This window comes from Pseudonaja textilis, chromosome 8 (genome assembly GCF_049901715.1).
Source record: "Pseudonaja textilis isolate UNSWEBS1 chromosome 8, rPseTex1.2, whole genome shotgun sequence".
NCBI lineage: Eukaryota > Metazoa > Chordata > Lepidosauria > Squamata > Elapidae > Pseudonaja > Pseudonaja textilis.
In genome coordinates, this window is record NC_141997.1 from 31038950 (window position 1) to 31056880 (window position 17931).

Below are 17931 nucleotides of genomic sequence, written 5' to 3' on the forward strand. Positions count from 1 at the left end.
AGCAACCCTGGTTGGCCCAGAGAGGGACTTTGCCTTTCAGAGATACGCTCACCTGAATTTTTAGCTTAACACCAGCTTTAGAAGGATGGCCGTGTCAGATTATCTGTAGATTGATTTCCCTGAAAAGAATGATTGACAACAACATGTCTAGTCTCTGAGCTGCGTCATTCTAAAATTTTCATAGAAGGTACAGGCAACAGAAGCACAAAATTATAGGAGTTATTCTATTGCTTGGCAGACACATTGAGGGCTATTATTGCCTCTACTATGTAAAAATTCAATTTTACTGTTTTCTTTGGTTATAGCCAGAGTTTTGATGAGATGATAGGAAAATACAAGTATAACAGAATGCCATACTTGAAGCTAAATTCTCCTCCCCTCTTTCACATTCTGACTAATGTTAAAACTTGCTCTGTATTAGCATTGTTGATTGTATTTTGAATATCATCTCTAACAAGACCCTCCCTTGTTCTCATAAAGATGAAAGGAGGAAGGGGAAGGAAAGCACCTACAGACATGCAAGGTTCTATAACCTTATAATAAAAGTACAATTAATACATGACTTTGATTTCCTTGTCTGGACTATCTTGAACAATACACGTAGTCCTTGACTTATTACCATAATTGGGCCCAAAATTTATGTTGTTAATCAATACAGTTGAGTGAATTTTGCCTCATTTTATGACCTTTCTTCCCACAGCTGTTAAATGAATCACTGCCAGTTGTTAAATTAGTAACATGATTGTTAAGTGAATCTTGCTTCTCCATTGACTTTGCTAGCCAGAAGGTGCCACATAAGGTGATCACGTGGCCCTGGGATACTACAGTTGTCATAAATACATGCCAGTTGTCAGCAATCGAATTTTGATCATGTGACTCTGGGGGTCATGTGGAAAACAGTCATAAGTCACTATTTGTAGTGCCCTTGTAACTTTGAATATTCACTAAATGAATGGTTGTAAATTGAAGATTATATTCTATCCTCATTTGCCTATCTTTTCTAATAAGTTAGTTAGAAATTAGATTTTGTGTCTTATTTTGAAACATCTTTGGTAAGAGTTACTGAGCTTTCTAAAAGTTAATCACCTCGCCTTCATGTTTTGCAAATCAGTTTTACAGCAAGTACTTTTACAGTGATGACCAAAAATTATAACTTCTTCCATTGTATGTAAAAATTATGGGATTGGTATATTTTGATTTTCTAGAAAACCCGTGAACAGAAAGAAGCTGATTTGATTCCCAAGATTCAGGAAGCCATCAATTTTGGACTGCAGGTATTAGACAGTGCCTTTGAACAACTGGACATAAAAGCAGGGAACTCAGACTCTGAAGAAGAAACCAATGAAAGACTGGAACTAATACTGGAGCCTAAGGTAATGGAACTTGGTATTTCTGGTGATTTCAGTTTTACTGGCTTGACTTATTCAGTAGTAAAAGCTGTTTAATGACCTCTTGATACATTAAAGCAGAGGTGTCAAAACTCAAGGCCTGCAGCTCACATCTGGCCTGCAGGGTGCTTAGATCTGGCCCACGGGGGCCACCTTGGAAACAGCGATGGGCTGGCTTGCGTGCCTCTGCCCACGAAAATGGAGCTTGGGGGCTGCGCGCAGCCCCGCTGGGCTCCCTTTTCGGCTGCAATGGCCTCCTGCAGCCCTCTGTCAGCAAAAACGGAGCTCGGGGGGGCGTGCCCATTTTCACTGGCAGAGCACTGCAGGAAGCTGTCCCAGCCGAAAACAGAGCCTGGGGGGGGGCTGCCCGGGCCATCACAGGTGCCCCAGATATGAGTGACAAAGAGCTGGTAACGCCACACACACACGCACACATGCACACCCGAGATAAAACACAACCCTGATGCGATAATTTTTACTTGTTATTGGTAATGTGGCAGCTAAATTAAAGTCTTGGGAATTGGTAATTAGCCATCAAGAGGTGTCCAGGTGGTTATATTTTGAAGTTTAATCTTTAAAAAGTGTTTTTGATTTTTTTTTTTTTCAGGATCTTTATGTTGATCGACCTTTGCCATACTTAATTGGCTCCCAACTGTTTATGGAACAAGATGATGTTGGGCTTGCCGATCCTTCCAGTGAAGGTAGGTGAAAGAATTAGTAATACATTTTTACAGTTAATTTATTTTAAGGCTTATTATATGGGCCAATTACTATTCATCAGGGACAGTGCTGTGGTTCAGCAGTTAAGACACTGGGCTAGTTGGCTGGAAAGTTAGCAGCCCAGGTTCGAGGCATGAGCTCCTGTCCTCGCCCAGCTCCTGCCAACCTAGCAGTTCAAAAGCATGTAATTGTGAGTAGAGAAATAAGTACCATTTCAATGGGAAGGTAACAGTACTCCATGACATCATGCTGGCCATATGGCTGTAGAAACCTCTTCAGACAACACTATCATCAAAGCAAAGATGAGCACTGCCCTCTATAGTTAGCAATGTCTAGTGGAGTAAAATCCGTAAAGACTTCCTACTATTTACTAGATATGTGCAAAATATTTAATCTTCAGTGACAGAAAGAAGAGAGAAGAGTATTCTCTCCTGGACCATGATGATTCAGCTGTTTTGAGAATGGTTTAGCAATTTTCTGAAAATATACTTAATCATAATATGGCATGTAATATATCCAAAGCACCGCAAACCATTTGTGTATGTATGTGTGTATGTATGTACATACGTATGTATGTATGTATATACATATGTACCTATGTATGTATATAAAAAGAAAGATTGAAATAAAGAAAGGAAATGTATAAAGAAGTGACTTCCAATCTTCATCAACAGTATAAACTGGTTTGATAGCTTTTCACCTCTATGGGAGCTGAACAAATTGTAAGTTTACAGAAGTTACAAACAGTTTTTTCCATAACCCATCTGTTATCTATAAACGAATCCATAAGACTTCTACTTTTTAATCTGCATTAGTAAAACGGCTATAAAAAGGATTTCCAGAATTTCATAAAACCATGTCTTATTTTAATTCTGATAAAATAAATCAACTTTATATTCTTTTTGCTTCTGAAAATCTTAACATTTAGTTTATTCATATACTGTTGTGGTATTTGATCTCTCAAGTTCTTTTTTGTCCCATTGCATAGACTTCTTCAAAGCTTTAACAAGCCTCTTTTGTATGTCCAGTAAAAAGTCCTTATCCAAATCATTCTTTTGGCCTGTGACTTGTATTCCACTTTAAATTTTTTAAATCAGAAAAACATAATTCAAAAGACATGCAAAACATTTTTAAAAATAAAGAAAGATGGAGAAAAGCTATATTCAGCTACCAGCTTTTTACATAATTGCTATATAGAATGTTGGGATTATAATTTCCAGAAATAAAAGTAAATTTATGTGATAATAAAGGCAGAATACAAGTAAATAAAAATAAATAAATTCCTGAAATAGAGAAAGGCATTCTGGGTACAGGTAGTCTTGCAACCATTCATTTAGCAACTGTTTGAAGTTATAATGGCATTGAAAAAAGTGAATTATGACTGTTTTTCACACTTAACAGCCATTGCAGCATCCCCATTGTCACATGATCAAAAGTTGGACACTTTGCAACTGGCATGTATTTATGAAGGTTGCCGTGTCCCAGAGTTATGTGATGACATTTCGCGACCTGACAAGCAAAGTCAATGGAGAAGCCAAATTCACTTAAGAACCGTGTTATTAGCATAACAACTGGCAGTGATTCACTTAACAATTATGGCAAGAGAGGCTGTAAAATGGGGCAAAATTCAGCTGCCTTGCTGAGCAACAGAAATGTTGGTTTCAGTTGTGATTATAAGTTGAGGCCTATCTGTATAACCATTTAAAGAAACAATGCATAAATCTTGTCTTTTCCCTATGGGACAGAAGGTTCAGTGGATGGTGATCACGGAAGCCTGATAGACAGTGAAGGAAAAGAAGAAGAGGTGAGTAGACTATCTCTTGAGGAATTTTAGAAACTGGGAAGTTTAGATACTTATCAGTTTATTATATTGGTGGGAATGTTTTTTTTTTAAATTCAATTAAATTTAAATTAAGTACTTACTATCCCTGTCATAGATGAAAACAATTCAGACAGTGTTTCAGAAGAATAGCCATCTAAAAGGCTGTTGCACAGAAGAGGTCCAAGAGAGTGTTGACAGCATAATGTCAAGTTGAGTGCCACTGTTTGATTTTTGTTTTACTTTTCAGGAACTGGAAGAATTTGGGACTATAAGTGATGAAGATCAGAAACAGGTAAGAAATGCATTTTGTCAAGTTTCAGTTCTCTGCAAGTAACCATTGGGTTGAAAAAATAAATAGCATGAGAAAATGTTTTGATAAGATGCCATTGACAAAAGCAAGTTTTCCTCTTTTATTTAAATAATCCTGTACTCCATACTAGACAGAAGAGAAAAGTGTAAGGCAAATTTCTTTTTCACCCTCAATCTGTCTCCAGACTGTTTTATTTCTAGGCACACGGATTGAAAATTATGGTCCATTGAGATCATTTCAACAGTTGTTTTTAATACATGTCCTCTTTTTTAGCATCATTTTTCAAGATGGAATGTTTACTATCTCAATTCTTTCTGCAGTTATTTTTTTCTGCCTCTGTGCAACCTTCCAGTAGTTTTATCAGTTTTTATCGGTTCTTCGCAACTTCCCTGTCTTTGAAATTATCGTTTGCGCTTTGACTAGAGACAGAAAATAGAACCTATGTAGCTTAGTGATGAAACTTGATTCTAACCATTATTTCTGATTGTGTTTTGAAGACACTTTCAGGCTATTAAGCAGAAGCATTCAATAAGAGAAGAAGGCAGAGCAATATGTTCTGGATATTCTTTCGCAAACAAGGGAAGACATTAAGTCAAAAACTGGCCAGATCTATTTCACTGTAGGAAATTTCTTTCGCAAGTGAAGTGAATATACAGTACATTATTTGTTTTTCCAGAGAACAGCACTAATGAGTGATGAAGATGAAGATCTTTTTGGTGACTATGAAAAGGGGGAAGAGGAGGACGGTGACCTAGAAGAAAATACAACATTGGTAAGAAATTGCTGCTCAATAGCATTGGCAGTTTTATAAGAAAGTGTTAATGAAGCATATTAGTAAGATGCTTATAGCATGGATTATAGCACTGAAAAGTACAAAGCATTAATGTGATCAGTGAAATTGTTTATAAAATACTTGTTCCAGTACTATATTGTGCCAACCCAGATGCTTTAGGACTTCCTCCTTTTGCCAGTTCAGAATCTGCTGTTAGTTCTTTTTCCTGTGATCAGAATGTTATATAAGAATCTAATCTTCTTAGCAAAGCATAATACAAAATATACGTAGCTTGTTTGAGGGTCAGCCTGAGTACGGGGATATGCAAAGAGCTAGTTGATTACTCTTTTTTCCATATTTGTACCATTGGTATCAAAACTGTACTGGGCAGAGCAGAGCAGAAAAACCGTACTGGCAGCAAAGAAGAGTTAGAGAGGAGAGAAAATTAAAATAGCTCTGTCATAATTTAATGGCACAAACTGAGATAGTAGGAAATTGACCATTGAGCTGAAAGGTGATAGAATGGTAGTTGGACTGGATTAATAAGGGAAACCTGACTAATTTGGCTTAATCTGCTGTATTGAACCAAGATTTTGCAGTTTGTAAATTATTGTTTATGCCTGCATATTACTGTGTAACGCAGGTACAATGACAAAGAAGATGCGCTTCTTAGGACATCAGATAACATGACTTCACTGAATCTGAAGAATAGCTGGGTGTCTTAGACAAATAGAAATTATTGGGTATTGCAAGCAACTTGGGCCCATGGCATATAGTAGTTTAAAGTTGACAACCAGAAATTGAATTATACCCAGAAGTTTATTGGAAACCAGTAAGTTCACAAAGCAATGTTACATATACTGGGTACATTCGATACTGTATGTGCTATTATATTCTAGACCAGCTGAACTTCCACATTTTCAGGTACTGCCTAGTGTGGAACCATGGAGTGCAAGTGGGAGATGATTAGTACATGAATGACCATATGTAGTGTCTCTCTTTAGGAAGAAAAATAGAGGATCAGTTATACTGAACTTAATTCTTACTAACAAAGATGAAATGATAGAGGGCGTTGAAATTGCAGGAGCTTTGGGGGAGTAAGACCATATCATATTGGAATTCAATATAATGTAGACACAAGCAATAAAACAAAATCAAATTAATGTCTTAGACTTTAAAAGAGCTGATTTCAACAAACTTAGAGTTTGGGAAAGATTCCGTGAATGAAAATCTTAAAAGGGGAAAACAACTCAAGAAGCTTGGGAAACTCTGAAAAAATGTGATTATAATAGCCCAGTCCACCACAATGCCACTGGAAAAGAAAAACAAGAAATCCAAGAAGAAACCAGCATGGATGCATAAAGAACTGTCTGATAAAGTGAAAGACGAAAAAGGATAAGTATAAAAAAATGGAAAGACAGACACATAACTAAGCAGAATACCAGCATATAGCCTGAATCTGTAAAGATGAAGTCAGGAAAGGCTAAGAATGAACTAAGACTTGAAACAAATGTCAATAATAATAATAAATATATATATTTCAACGTGTAAAAAATAAGAAAAAAGTCAAGGAAATAATTGGTCCACTAAGGAGAGAAGATGACAAAGAAATGACAGATAGGAGGAGGAAGCAGAACTGCTTAATTCACTCTTTGCATCTCTCTTCATGCAGGAAGATAATACAGCCCAACCTACCAAAAAAAAACCCATAAAAGCAGATTAGCAATACAAATTAAAATAGGCAAGAAAATTGTAAAAGAACACCTGTCCACCCTAGACTAGTTCAAATCACCTGCACCAGATGGATTACATCCCAGAGTTCTGAAGGAGCTGGCAGATCAGCCATATCTTTCAAAGATCCTGGAGTACCGTGGAACTACCAGAGGATTGGAAAAGAGCTGACATGATTCCCATCTTCAAAAAAGAGGTCCAGGAAACTTCAGACCAATCGGCCTGACATCAACACCTGAGAAGATTTTGGAAAAGACCCATCAAGCAACAGATCTGTACACCCCTAGAAACAAGCAAAGTTATATGCAGAAACCAACATGGGTTTGTCAAAAGCAGATTATGCCAAACGAATCTTATTTCACTCTTTGACAAAGTGACTAAATTAGTGACCAGCGAAATGCTGTGGACATAGTATACTTGGATATTAGTAAACCATTAAATTAACTTTTTAGTAAGTTAGAAAAATGTGGGATAGACAGTATCACCACCAGATTAATTTGTAACTGGCTGACAAACCATGCTCAACATGTAATCCTTAATGGAACTGCATCTACATGGAGGAAGTAAGCAGGTTCTGGGATACACCAAGGTTCTGTTCTAGTCCTATGTTTTTTTTAATAGTTTCATAAACAATTTAGATGAGGGAATAGAGGTGAAATTCATCAAATTTGTAGATGACATCAAGCTGGCAGGAATAGCCAACACCCCAGAAGATAGGCTTAAGATTCAGAAGGATCCCAACAGACTTGAACACTGGGCCCTGTCTAACAAAATGAAATTCAATGGTGAAAAAAGTAAGGTTTAGGCAAGAAAAACCAAATGTACAGATATAGAATAGGTGGAACCTGGCTCAAAAGCAGTAACTGCCAGAGGGATCTAGGAGTCCTAGCAGACAACCACTTAAATGTGAGCCAGCACTGTGCTTCAGCCACCCAAAAACCAATGCAATCCTAGGCTGCATTAATAGTGGTATAGTTTCAAAGATCACATGAAGTGTTAGTACTGCTATATAATACCTTGGTAAAGCCTCACTTGGAATGCTGTTTTGAGTTGTAGACTCCTATATCCCTCTCGCAGTTCCTTCCATGTGCTCTTATTAGTTTGAAAATTGTGTTTTTCCTTCTAACATTTCCTAGTCTATAATATGTCTGGCTTTAAGTAATGTATGAATAAACTTTTCTAAAAAAATAACCAAGTGTGTCTTTTCTCTCTCTTACCCATTTCTACTTCCCTACTTGGAATTCCAAAGAAAAGACCTACATCGTTTACTGATGAGCTTACAGCCCGAATCAAAAGGGAAGAGCTAAGTAAAGAACAGAAAGAACAATTATGTAAGCAATTCCACACCTTTTTTTTCTTTTGCTGCATAAAGTATGATAGAAAAAGATTTTCTAATATTTTAAAATATTTTTTATTTTCAGTAAACTATTATGCTACAACCTACCTTTTAATATCTTTTAATTAATGCACAAAGGAAAGTATTCACTGGAATCAAGGAGAATTATTTAAATATATCTTACACTTTAAAATATATACTAGATCAAGAAATAATTTATTCCAATAAACTGTTTCTATTATGAAAAATATTCTTTGTCCACAGTTAAATGTAATTCTGTTTTGTTAAAAGTATATCCGATACATCCAAGCTCAGAAGAAATTTTTTCCTGACAGAGATTTAGCAAAAGTTATTTTATTACTTAATTGTAGATTAGTTGGGCTCTGGAAGAAAAAAAGAAAACGATAATCTGGCAAGACCTCTCCCAACCTATTCTCTAGAACTTTGTATTTAACCACTAAAATAAAATCAGACTGATTTGAAAATAACAATTTAAAATAAAACAAGTCAGAATGATTAGTATATTTAGTAAAGAATGGTGGTTCCTAATGAATATCTGAAAAATGATGAAACAATACAAAATAACATGCTCCATCATTTCAGTTACTCCTCTACCACATGGATCCAGTCAGAAAGGATCTTTCAGAATATCTTTTCAGTAACAGCTCTTGGGGGGAGCATTAAATCTATCCATTCAAAATTTTGGGGTCATTATGTGACTAAGTTATTCTGGCTAATTCAAGAAAGTGTGCAGAGTAAGTCAAGAAGATATTTTGGGTAGAATCGAGAAGTCTGCTCTGCAGCTCTAAGTCAGTGGCCCATTTTAAGATCAAATAATGTGTGTGATCATAGCCCATAGTTGTCATAGGATTGGGGAAGGAAGGAAGGAAAGGAAGGAAGGAAGGAAGGAAGGAAGGAAGGAAGGAAGGAAGGAATCATAATTAAACGGGCAAAGCCAGTGGCTGGGGAAAAGAGAACTTAAACCTATAGAAAAAATGAAAATCCAGGCAGGTGACAACTTTTCTGTTTATTGCACTTTTAAATGTTTCATATGTAATGCAGTCGTGAAGAAGGAAAAAAATGGTCATAAATATTTTCTTCCTGAACAGATACGAAAAATAAGACTACGGTCACTATTAAGGAAGATGTTAATGCTGACTCAGATGGTAAGTTGAGGGGTATTGGTGGGTTGTCCTTAGGAGCTGCATTTCCTAGGAGAAGAGAAAGACACGAGAGCAACCTCATTTAGGAGGTTGAAGGATGGTTATTTATTTATGTTCAGAAAAAGTGGTATGGAAAAGTTGTGTGAGAAGCTTGCATGCTTTTTTATTGCCATATATTTTAGCTATTTTGTTGGCTTTAAGGTCTTTTCTCTTATATAAACCCCTTTTCAGTACATTTTAAATGCTATGGAAATTGTACTAGAAGCTGAAAAACAGCAAAAAATATTGACATTTTTATACTCTCAATTAACTGGATAGAAAGAAATTTGAGTTTTGAATCCCCCAAAATTGTCCAGGAGATTGTACAAACAAAGCTTCTGTGGCTTCTTTGCCCTAACCTTCTGTGGAATGGTTAGTAGGTGCAGTCAATGGAAAACTTTGCTCCTAATCATACTATCTTACTATCTATCTGAGAACCTCATAGCTATCTTTTTTTAACTCCTTTGATGAAAACATTTATCTTATTCTAGATGAGGATATCTTTAAACCTCCCAAGCTAACTGATGAAGATTTCTCACCCTTTGGTTCTAAAGATGGACTCTTCAGTGGTGGGACAGGACTCTTCGATGATGATGAGGTTAATATATGGTTTATATATTCCTTTATGAAACTAGCTAAGGACATCCAGCTATTTGGATGCAAGGAAGGAAACTACTTTGAACCTAGGTGCAGGTATCTCCATGAAGAGGCAGATGCATCCAAGCCCCTCAAAAGATTATAGGATAATCTACGGTAGTAATCCCTGCACTGCAGCCTAATTTGTCATTTTTGACAATTTAAGTCTACTTAATTCAGGCATATATCTTCCTGGAATAGTATAGCTAACATGTAAGCCTGGAAATGGACATGGCTTCTTTCAAGAGGGGTTGAGAGGAGCACACTTATACCCTCTAGGGCCCCTTTCCCCCCACTTCATATCTAAATAATTGTATGTCCTTAGAACTAGACAAAAAAGCTTGATGGAACCTCTGCTCTTTTATGCTATACGGTTGTGTCAAAAGAATATAATATGTATTTCATTCAACTGTACTACAGTCTTTTATTTTAGATTTGGGTTACATAGGGAGAGTCTTCCACCCCTCAAAATATTACAATCCTGTTCCGAACAAAGTTAAGCAGGAAAGAATTAGCATGTTTCTCACAGAGTTATTACCTTGATCAGAAATCGGGTAATATAACTGAAGGAGTGTGAATTGGGTAGAGGATGTTATGCAGAAAGAATATTTTGCCTATTACTTTAGACAGTTTTACCAAATATGATGGTTCAGAACAGCTAAAGAGGGCAGGCCTGTTATTCTTGAAACCTAGGGCTAATGAGGTCCACAAGATCTAGGCAAGTCAGTTTGGTGTAGTGGTGAATGTGCTAAATGAAAGTCATAAGTCAGGAAGTAACTAATGATAAGCAACATTGTGGTATTCTTTGTGTGCAAGCTAGGCCATTATGACTTGCTTAACAACCATGACTTTTTTTAAAAAAATCTTCGCTTTGTATTACATATAAACACAATTTTTGTCTATATTATACATATATTTTATAGTGTCTCGGATTATAGAAGGATCTCGCACCAAAGTTTGATGAAATATGAAGTTAACTGCTTTTTTTCACATTATGAACTGCATTTCATTATGAGCTCAGTACCTGTTACTATATATACATAGAAGCCTAATAGACAGAAACCAAAAAAATGTATATGTAAAATTGTATGAAAAATAATTTTAGTGTTTTTTGCAGTATTTATATACTATTCTGTTCTCTGAATCTAAAATACATTCTGCCATGAGATATATTCTATTTTCAACCAGAAGGATCTTTTCGCTGAACTGCCAAAAGAGGGAGATTCAAATGAAAAAGAGGCACGAATCCCAATAAATGGTAGTAAAAAATTTTTTTTATTAAACTTAAAGATTTAATATTTAGCACAAGAAAACTTTGTAGTTCATTTGGGAAATACGGTCTTTTTTTAAAAAAGTGCATTTGAAATTATATTGATACAAACATGATCTGATCCTAGATGAGGATATATTTAAGCCTCCCAAGTAAAGAATACTGTAGAATGCAGATTTATTTTTCAACTATAAAATGTGATTACCCCACAAAGAGCCTTTCACTGATTCTCTTTTATTATCATGGGATATACTTCAACACACTTCATTGCCACCTGGTGCATTGGCAACAAATCTTTCATAATTCCCTCAGAGTCATCTTCCTTATGCTCTATATTAGTGACCCCCCAATCTTTTGGCCACCAGGGACCAATCCTGTGGAGAAAAGTTTTTCCGTGGACCAGAGGGGATGTGGTTTTGTGTGCTGCCTGCATACCATACTGCTTTGGTTGTTTGTGTGGCCCAATTTCTGGTATGCCATGGCCCAATGCTGGTCCACGGACCGGGGGTTGGCTGCTATTCTACACTGTGAGACTTCACTGTTTCCTCAGCCCTTCTATTCCATTTACCCACAGGTGATAGGCATCATATTAGATAGCACCATATCCACTCCATCAAAGTCCTCAGGCAAATAGGACTCCCAGCCGACATTGTTAGATGTCATCATCTTACAACTATAATATTGTAAAGTGTCACATCTGTAACAATGGAAGCTGCCATCCTTGTGCTCATGAACAGTCAGGAGTAAGGCAGACATATCCTTAAAGGTAGAGTGTTCAGAGTTTTGCAGCATAAATTCAGCGCCAGAAAAGTAAACACAGATGGCAGAGGCTTCATTTAACTTCTTTATAAACACAAAGTAAATTTTACAATACCAGTTGTAGATTTCTCCAACATGGAGCAAACTCAAACAGAAGCAGACATGTTAACAGGTTCAGAGCAGAACAGCAACTCAGGAGCTGAGAAACAGACATCAGTTTCACTTTAGTTTAGTAAGCAAGCAGAGGAGAGAAGCAGTTTCATTTTCAATAGACAGACTCAGAGCTTAACATAGCTTCAGTGCTGCAGAGCTTAATATAGAGCCATGTCTAGGCTACTTCTAGTTTCAGTTTCCAAACAGTCCTCATTGGCTGACTTAGTTACTATGCCTATTCATTGGCTGACCTTGTTACCATGCTCTATTCCAGTTCATGAATATACTCTGACACATAGTTCCAGAAAAGGAACTATGACTTTAGGATAGTTTCAATTTGATCCCTTTTCTATGCTTTTTAGAACCATCATTAAAAGCAGTAAAGAAAGTTCCTCCTGGAGCAGTTTCTCTCTTTCCAGGTATGGATAATAAAAAAAATTGACCAATGATCTGTAATTTTTTTTTAATCTTAACTTACTTAACATAAGCCCTTGCATGTTTGTAACATTTCTGGAGATTGAATGGCTTTCATCTGGAAATGTTCTGGCATATACAGTTACTGCAGTTAATTCTCCAACCATTTAGATCTTATTGCTCTCCTGGGCTAATATAGATGAAGTCTATATTACATGTGTATATTAACACATAATAAAATGGGAATGTTATTGTCTGAAATTTAGGAATTGTGCCTTTGTTCCTGCTTTTACTTTTTTGTAACCATATCAACATTTCTAACTCGTATTTCTCTTTTTAAAAACTGGCTTTTTTTGGAAGGAGCATACATTCCTATCCTTTATTTTTCCTCATTGGAATTATTAACATTTAATATTTGTTAACATTTCCTCCTCTATTATTTCCTCTTCTATTATTCTATTTCTATTTTTAAGGAAAGTGTGTCTTTTCCTATTACTTTTCCTGTTATGAAATTATATTTATTGTTACTCAATATTTTTAACATTAGATTTTTAGAGTCCAGGATACATATTTGAATTCACTCAGTTTTAGTTTCTCTTAACAGAAAAATCAGCATTATATGGTCATTTTTCCCCCAAGTTTCTGTTACTTCCTGTTCCTTCTCTTAAGTATTCTGTAATGGTTAATATTAAGCTAAGAATTCTCTTGCACTTTCTCCACTCTGAGAACTAGAAGGATGTCAGCAACGCAACTTTTCAAAGGACCATGCTTGGCTGATTTTTCCAAATTATCTTTTCCTGTCCACACCAGCAAGGCGGAGCAGCAACCATTTCAGGCAAAATTCTATCGAATGCCTTGGTTAAACATACTTAACAAACCACAGATAGTCCTTGACTTATGACCACAATTGAGCCCAAAATGTTTGTTGCTATGTGAGATATTTGTTAAGTGGATTTTGCTCCATTTTACAACCATTCCTGCCACAGTTGTTAAGTGAATTGCTGCAGTTGTTAAATGAATCTGGCTTCCCCATTAACTTTGCTTGTCAGAAGGTCACAAAAGAGGATCACATAACCCTGGGACACTGCAACCATCATAAATATGAGTCATTGCCAAGCGGCTGAATTTAGATCACATGACCATGGGGGTGCTTGCAACGGTCGTGTGAAAAATGGTCAGTAACTCACTTTTTTTCAGTGACGTCATGACTTTAAATTAGCGACTGCCTCAGAATGCAACCATTCATAGTTATTACAAGGATGAAAAAGTAACACTATGACAAATGCCCGCATTTACGTCATTCTTTGCAGAACTGAAAAGCAACGGGAAGCTGAAATAAGATCATAAGCACAAAAATGGCCATGTGATGTTTTATTTAGCACCTGCTTCATTTAATGACTGAGTTGCTGGTCTCAATTGTGGTTGCTAACAAGGTCTATCTCCAGGGTCCTTCCCAACTCTATTATTCTGCTCTTCTGTTATAACAATAAGGCAGAGGGAAGGAATGAAGAAACCAAAAACTATCATGGTGTACATCTTTTATATCATAGCTGTTGCAGTATATAAAGGCTAAGCAACATGGTTATAAATCCCCATCTTGAAAAGATTCCTATCTTAAATTAACGGTTTAAGGGAGGCTCGCTTTCAACAGTGCCTCATAAGCTAGCAAAATAGTATTGCATATTAGGTAACAAGGAAGCATAAAGCACACGGAAAACATTCTACCAGGATTTATTATTTATACTTGGAGAAGAATACCTGTTTTGGATTTAAAATCATGTTCTGTTACTCTTAATACTTCCTGCTGGCCCACAGTGGGATTAAAATACTCTTGGTTTAACAGTGCTATAGATCTGAATAAACATTTTCAAGTTTTGTCGTTGTTACTTTGGGGAGAACTGTTTTTGCTTTAGAAACCTCTTCCTAGAAATATTGTTAAAAAATAAGATGACTTCTAGATAAAATGGTACTGTCCATTGATAAAGAAGTGAAGTATCGGTATATTTGGAAATTGAACAGTGAATTTTATGCCTAATGATTTATAAGGCAAGGTTGGTTTGTTCCAATGAGTTTGAAAATGTTTTTTAAACTAAACAATTTGCAGAACTCCAGCTCTAGGTATCAGATGACTATTTTCAAACCCTGTTCATAGGTATAAATGATGTATTTAGCCCTTCTTCAGTTCCACTGGAGGAAGAGAATAAAAAGTTGACAGAATCAATCACAGATAAATCTTCCAAGCCATATGAAGCTCCTGGTCTGTTTGAGGAAGATGACAACTTTGAATCCAGTAAAAGTAGTAGCATTATACGTAAGTTTCTAAAACTTAAGCATGTTAATTTCTTCTCCTTTATCATAATTAAAAGAGCTTAGAATCTCTTTAGGCAATGTATCTTAGTTTGTGATGGTGCCCTTGATAGTGAAATAATGAGCTATTTTTCTGTAGTCTCCTGTTAATAATAAGACTTTATTGAATATTACATTTAATTTATATCTTTAATGATGTGTAGAAATATTCAATAAACTATAGTACACAATAAATATTTTAATTATGTGTGAGATCCCTCAATTATTTTTATATACATATGTATGAAGTGTTTTACCAGTATTACTGTTTTATTAATGGACTTCCTCTCTTGCTGATAAATCTGATTCTAAAGTGAATTCTTTGTGTCTTATTTTGAAACAGCCAAATCTTCTGTGGATTTCTTTGATGTTGATGGGGATCTATTCAAGGAAAAGCCTGACACTGTCAACATTGCAAAAAATGTAATTTTTCTTTTCGTACAGATTTTTTTTTAAAAAAGTGCTATATTGAGGATTAGTTTATAATGACTTGTGTCAGTTTCAACATCCAGTGAACTTAGATATGAATCAATTTAACACCCCCTCCTTCCAAATCCACCCAAATATTTTGCAGTTAGTAAAATGCAGATAATGTTGGACCTGCCACAAGTTGAATTTCTAAATCAAAATTATCCTTGATGCCATTTGTTGAGAAAGGTATAGTTTATTTGAGATCAAGTGTATTGCAGTAATGCAAAGCCAGAACTGAAAATTGTGCACCCAAATCGCTAAGTTCTCCTTTTCCCTCTCTTAACTGTCTCTCATTGCTGACCCCAGTGTAACCAATCAGGTTCTGATAAGATGTTTTCCTAACTGTCCAGCTTACATTTGATACCTTCCAGATTTATTAATATGTATGTGTATTGTGTATTTTTAAGAGTCAACATTCTTCTGCTGAGAAGTTTAAAAATTTAACTCCAACACATTTCACGAGTCAGAAAAACCTATTCTCTGATGATGAGGATTCTGAAGTAAGTTCTTAATCATTCAGTTACAATTAAATATTGCATGTACCACCTCCTTATTGAAGTACTGTAGCTAGGAATGACTGTATCTCCTTTGTAATGTTAGCATGATCCCTGAAGGCCACAAGTATAATGAATTGTTATGATGACTGGCCATGGAACTCAGATTATTAAGATTTCTAGACATGGGCTATCTACATTGCACTCAATGTGCAACTCAGTGTAGTTGACTCATTCAATGTATAGTCCCCAACAGAACTACATCTACATGGAAGGAAGGGAGCAGTGGGTTACCCCAAGGTTCCATTTTAGGCCCAGTACTCTTCAGCATCATAAACGATTCAGATGAGGGAAAAGAAGAAGAAGAAGATAGCCTCAAGATGCAGATGGATCTCACAGACTTGAACACTGGGCCCTTTCTAACAAAATGAAAGAAGTAAGTTTTTATACTTAGGCAAGAAATATCAAATGTACAGATACCGATTAGGTGAAACCTGGCTCAATAGCAGTAACTGAGAGAGGGATCTTGGAATTTTAGCGGACAGTCATTTAATATGAGCCAGCAATATGCAACAGCAGCCAAAAAAGCCAACCAGTCCTAAGTTGTATTAACTGGGATAGAATCATGATCCTATGAGGTACTAGTACCATTTTATAAAGCCTCAGTAAGACCATACTTAGAGTACTGCATCCAATTTTAGTCACCATATTGTAAAAAAGATTCAAAGACTCTGGGAAGAGTGCAGAAAAAAGCAACAAAGGTGATTAGGCGGCTTGTCTAGTCTAGTGAAAAGAAGGATTAGGGGTGACATGATATTCAAATATTTTCAAATATTTAAGCCACAAAGAAGAGTGGGGGTGTCAAACTATTTTCCAAAGCACCTGAGGGCAGGACAAGAAACAATGGATGGAAACTAATGAAGGAGAGAAACCACCTAAAATTAAGGAGAAATTTCCTAACAGCAAAAATAATTAACCAATGGAGGTTTGTCTTCAGAAGTTGAAGGTGCTCCATCAGAAGAGACTTGGCAGCCGCTTGCCTGGAATGGTATAGGATCTCCTGCTTGAGGAGCAGATTGGATTAGAAGATCTCCACAGTCCTTTCTAACTCTGTTATTCTGTTAAGTTGAAAAATGTAGGGGAATGTTTTGTTATAAACAGTAAGATGAGAGTCCCTTCTTTACTGGGGTAGGGATAAAAGGGCACATGTTGTACTCTAGCACAATCAAATGCCTGGTGCAAACTAGAGGCTCACAACCCAAGTCTCTAATGTTTGCCTTGACATGTAACTTGATTAATAGGTTATCAAGTGGAGGAACTGCCCTTCACTTCCTTCCTACTACCTCTGCCTGCCAGAGCTCAGAACAGCACCTGACCAACTGGGATTGTGGAAGTTTGTTTCAGGAGCGCTTTCTTTTAACATTATTTCATCTGCTAGATACAGGGTCAATTCTTGGGCTCAATATCTTTACTAAAATGTTTGACAGCATACGGATGTTATTGCAAGAATACTTGTTTAGTAATTACAATTTTGATAGAAAAGCTGTTTAACCTAATGATCCTTTTGTCAAGGTTCCAAGTAATACATCCCCAACAAGGAGAACTCCGAGGCAGGCATATTCCTCAAAGAACATTTTATTGGGACATATCAAATTGGTGGAAAACTGGCTCTAAGTTCCCGCCGGGTTTTTTACCCAATTAAAAGTAAAACTTTGTCACTCCCCCCCCTCCCAAAGTTGCTAGTTGACTTAAGTCTCTACCTTTCAAACACCTGCATGAACGTCCTTCATTCCCAAAGGAAATAATTTTATTTTGGCTACAACACCCCAGTTATCTCTACACACACACCCTCCCTGCCCCTTAGCTCCAAGTTATGTCAGCCCTGAAACACTGTGAAGAGAAACCTCCTTATAGGAAAGCTACAGAAAACAGCCTCATATAAGCCAGCATCAGGGTTGACACCCTTGTTATATTTCTACAAGGACAGAAATTGCCTCAAAGTCGTACCCTTTCTTCCATTTACCATTTTGTTGTCTTCTACCATTCAGTTGGCTGCTGAAAATGTTCCAAGAGAGTAAATGCATATATTTAAAAATGCTATACGTGG

General features: G+C 36.4%; 1 protein-coding gene across 6 annotated transcripts in view; it reads left to right on the top strand.

The window, feature by feature from the left end:
- LOC113441349 (WASH complex subunit 2) overlaps positions 1-17931 on the top strand; it is a 39897-nt gene that overhangs the window by 4650 nt on the left and 17316 nt on the right. For 2 of the 6 annotated variants that reach the window (XM_087937940.1, XM_087937944.1), the window contains exons 4-16: positions 1204-1373; positions 1996-2089; positions 3857-3912; positions 4178-4222; positions 4917-5012; positions 7993-8074; positions 9189-9245; positions 9773-9879; positions 11106-11175; positions 12462-12518; positions 14666-14824; positions 15203-15282; positions 15738-15830. In XM_087937940.1, the coding sequence (XP_087794066.1) occupies positions 1204-1373; positions 1996-2089; positions 3857-3912; positions 4178-4222; positions 4917-5012; positions 7993-8074; positions 9189-9245; positions 9773-9879; positions 11106-11175; positions 12462-12518; positions 14666-14824; positions 15203-15282; positions 15738-15830 (1166 nt within the window). Of the gene's footprint in view, positions 1-1203; positions 1374-1995; positions 2090-3853; positions 3913-4177; positions 4223-4916; positions 5013-7992; positions 8075-9188; positions 9246-9772; positions 9880-11105; positions 11176-12461; positions 12519-14665; positions 14825-15202; positions 15283-15737; positions 15831-17931 lie in introns of all 6 variants that reach the window. The other 4 variants (XM_087937939.1, XM_087937941.1, XM_087937942.1 and 1 more) reach the window with 3 other exon arrangements.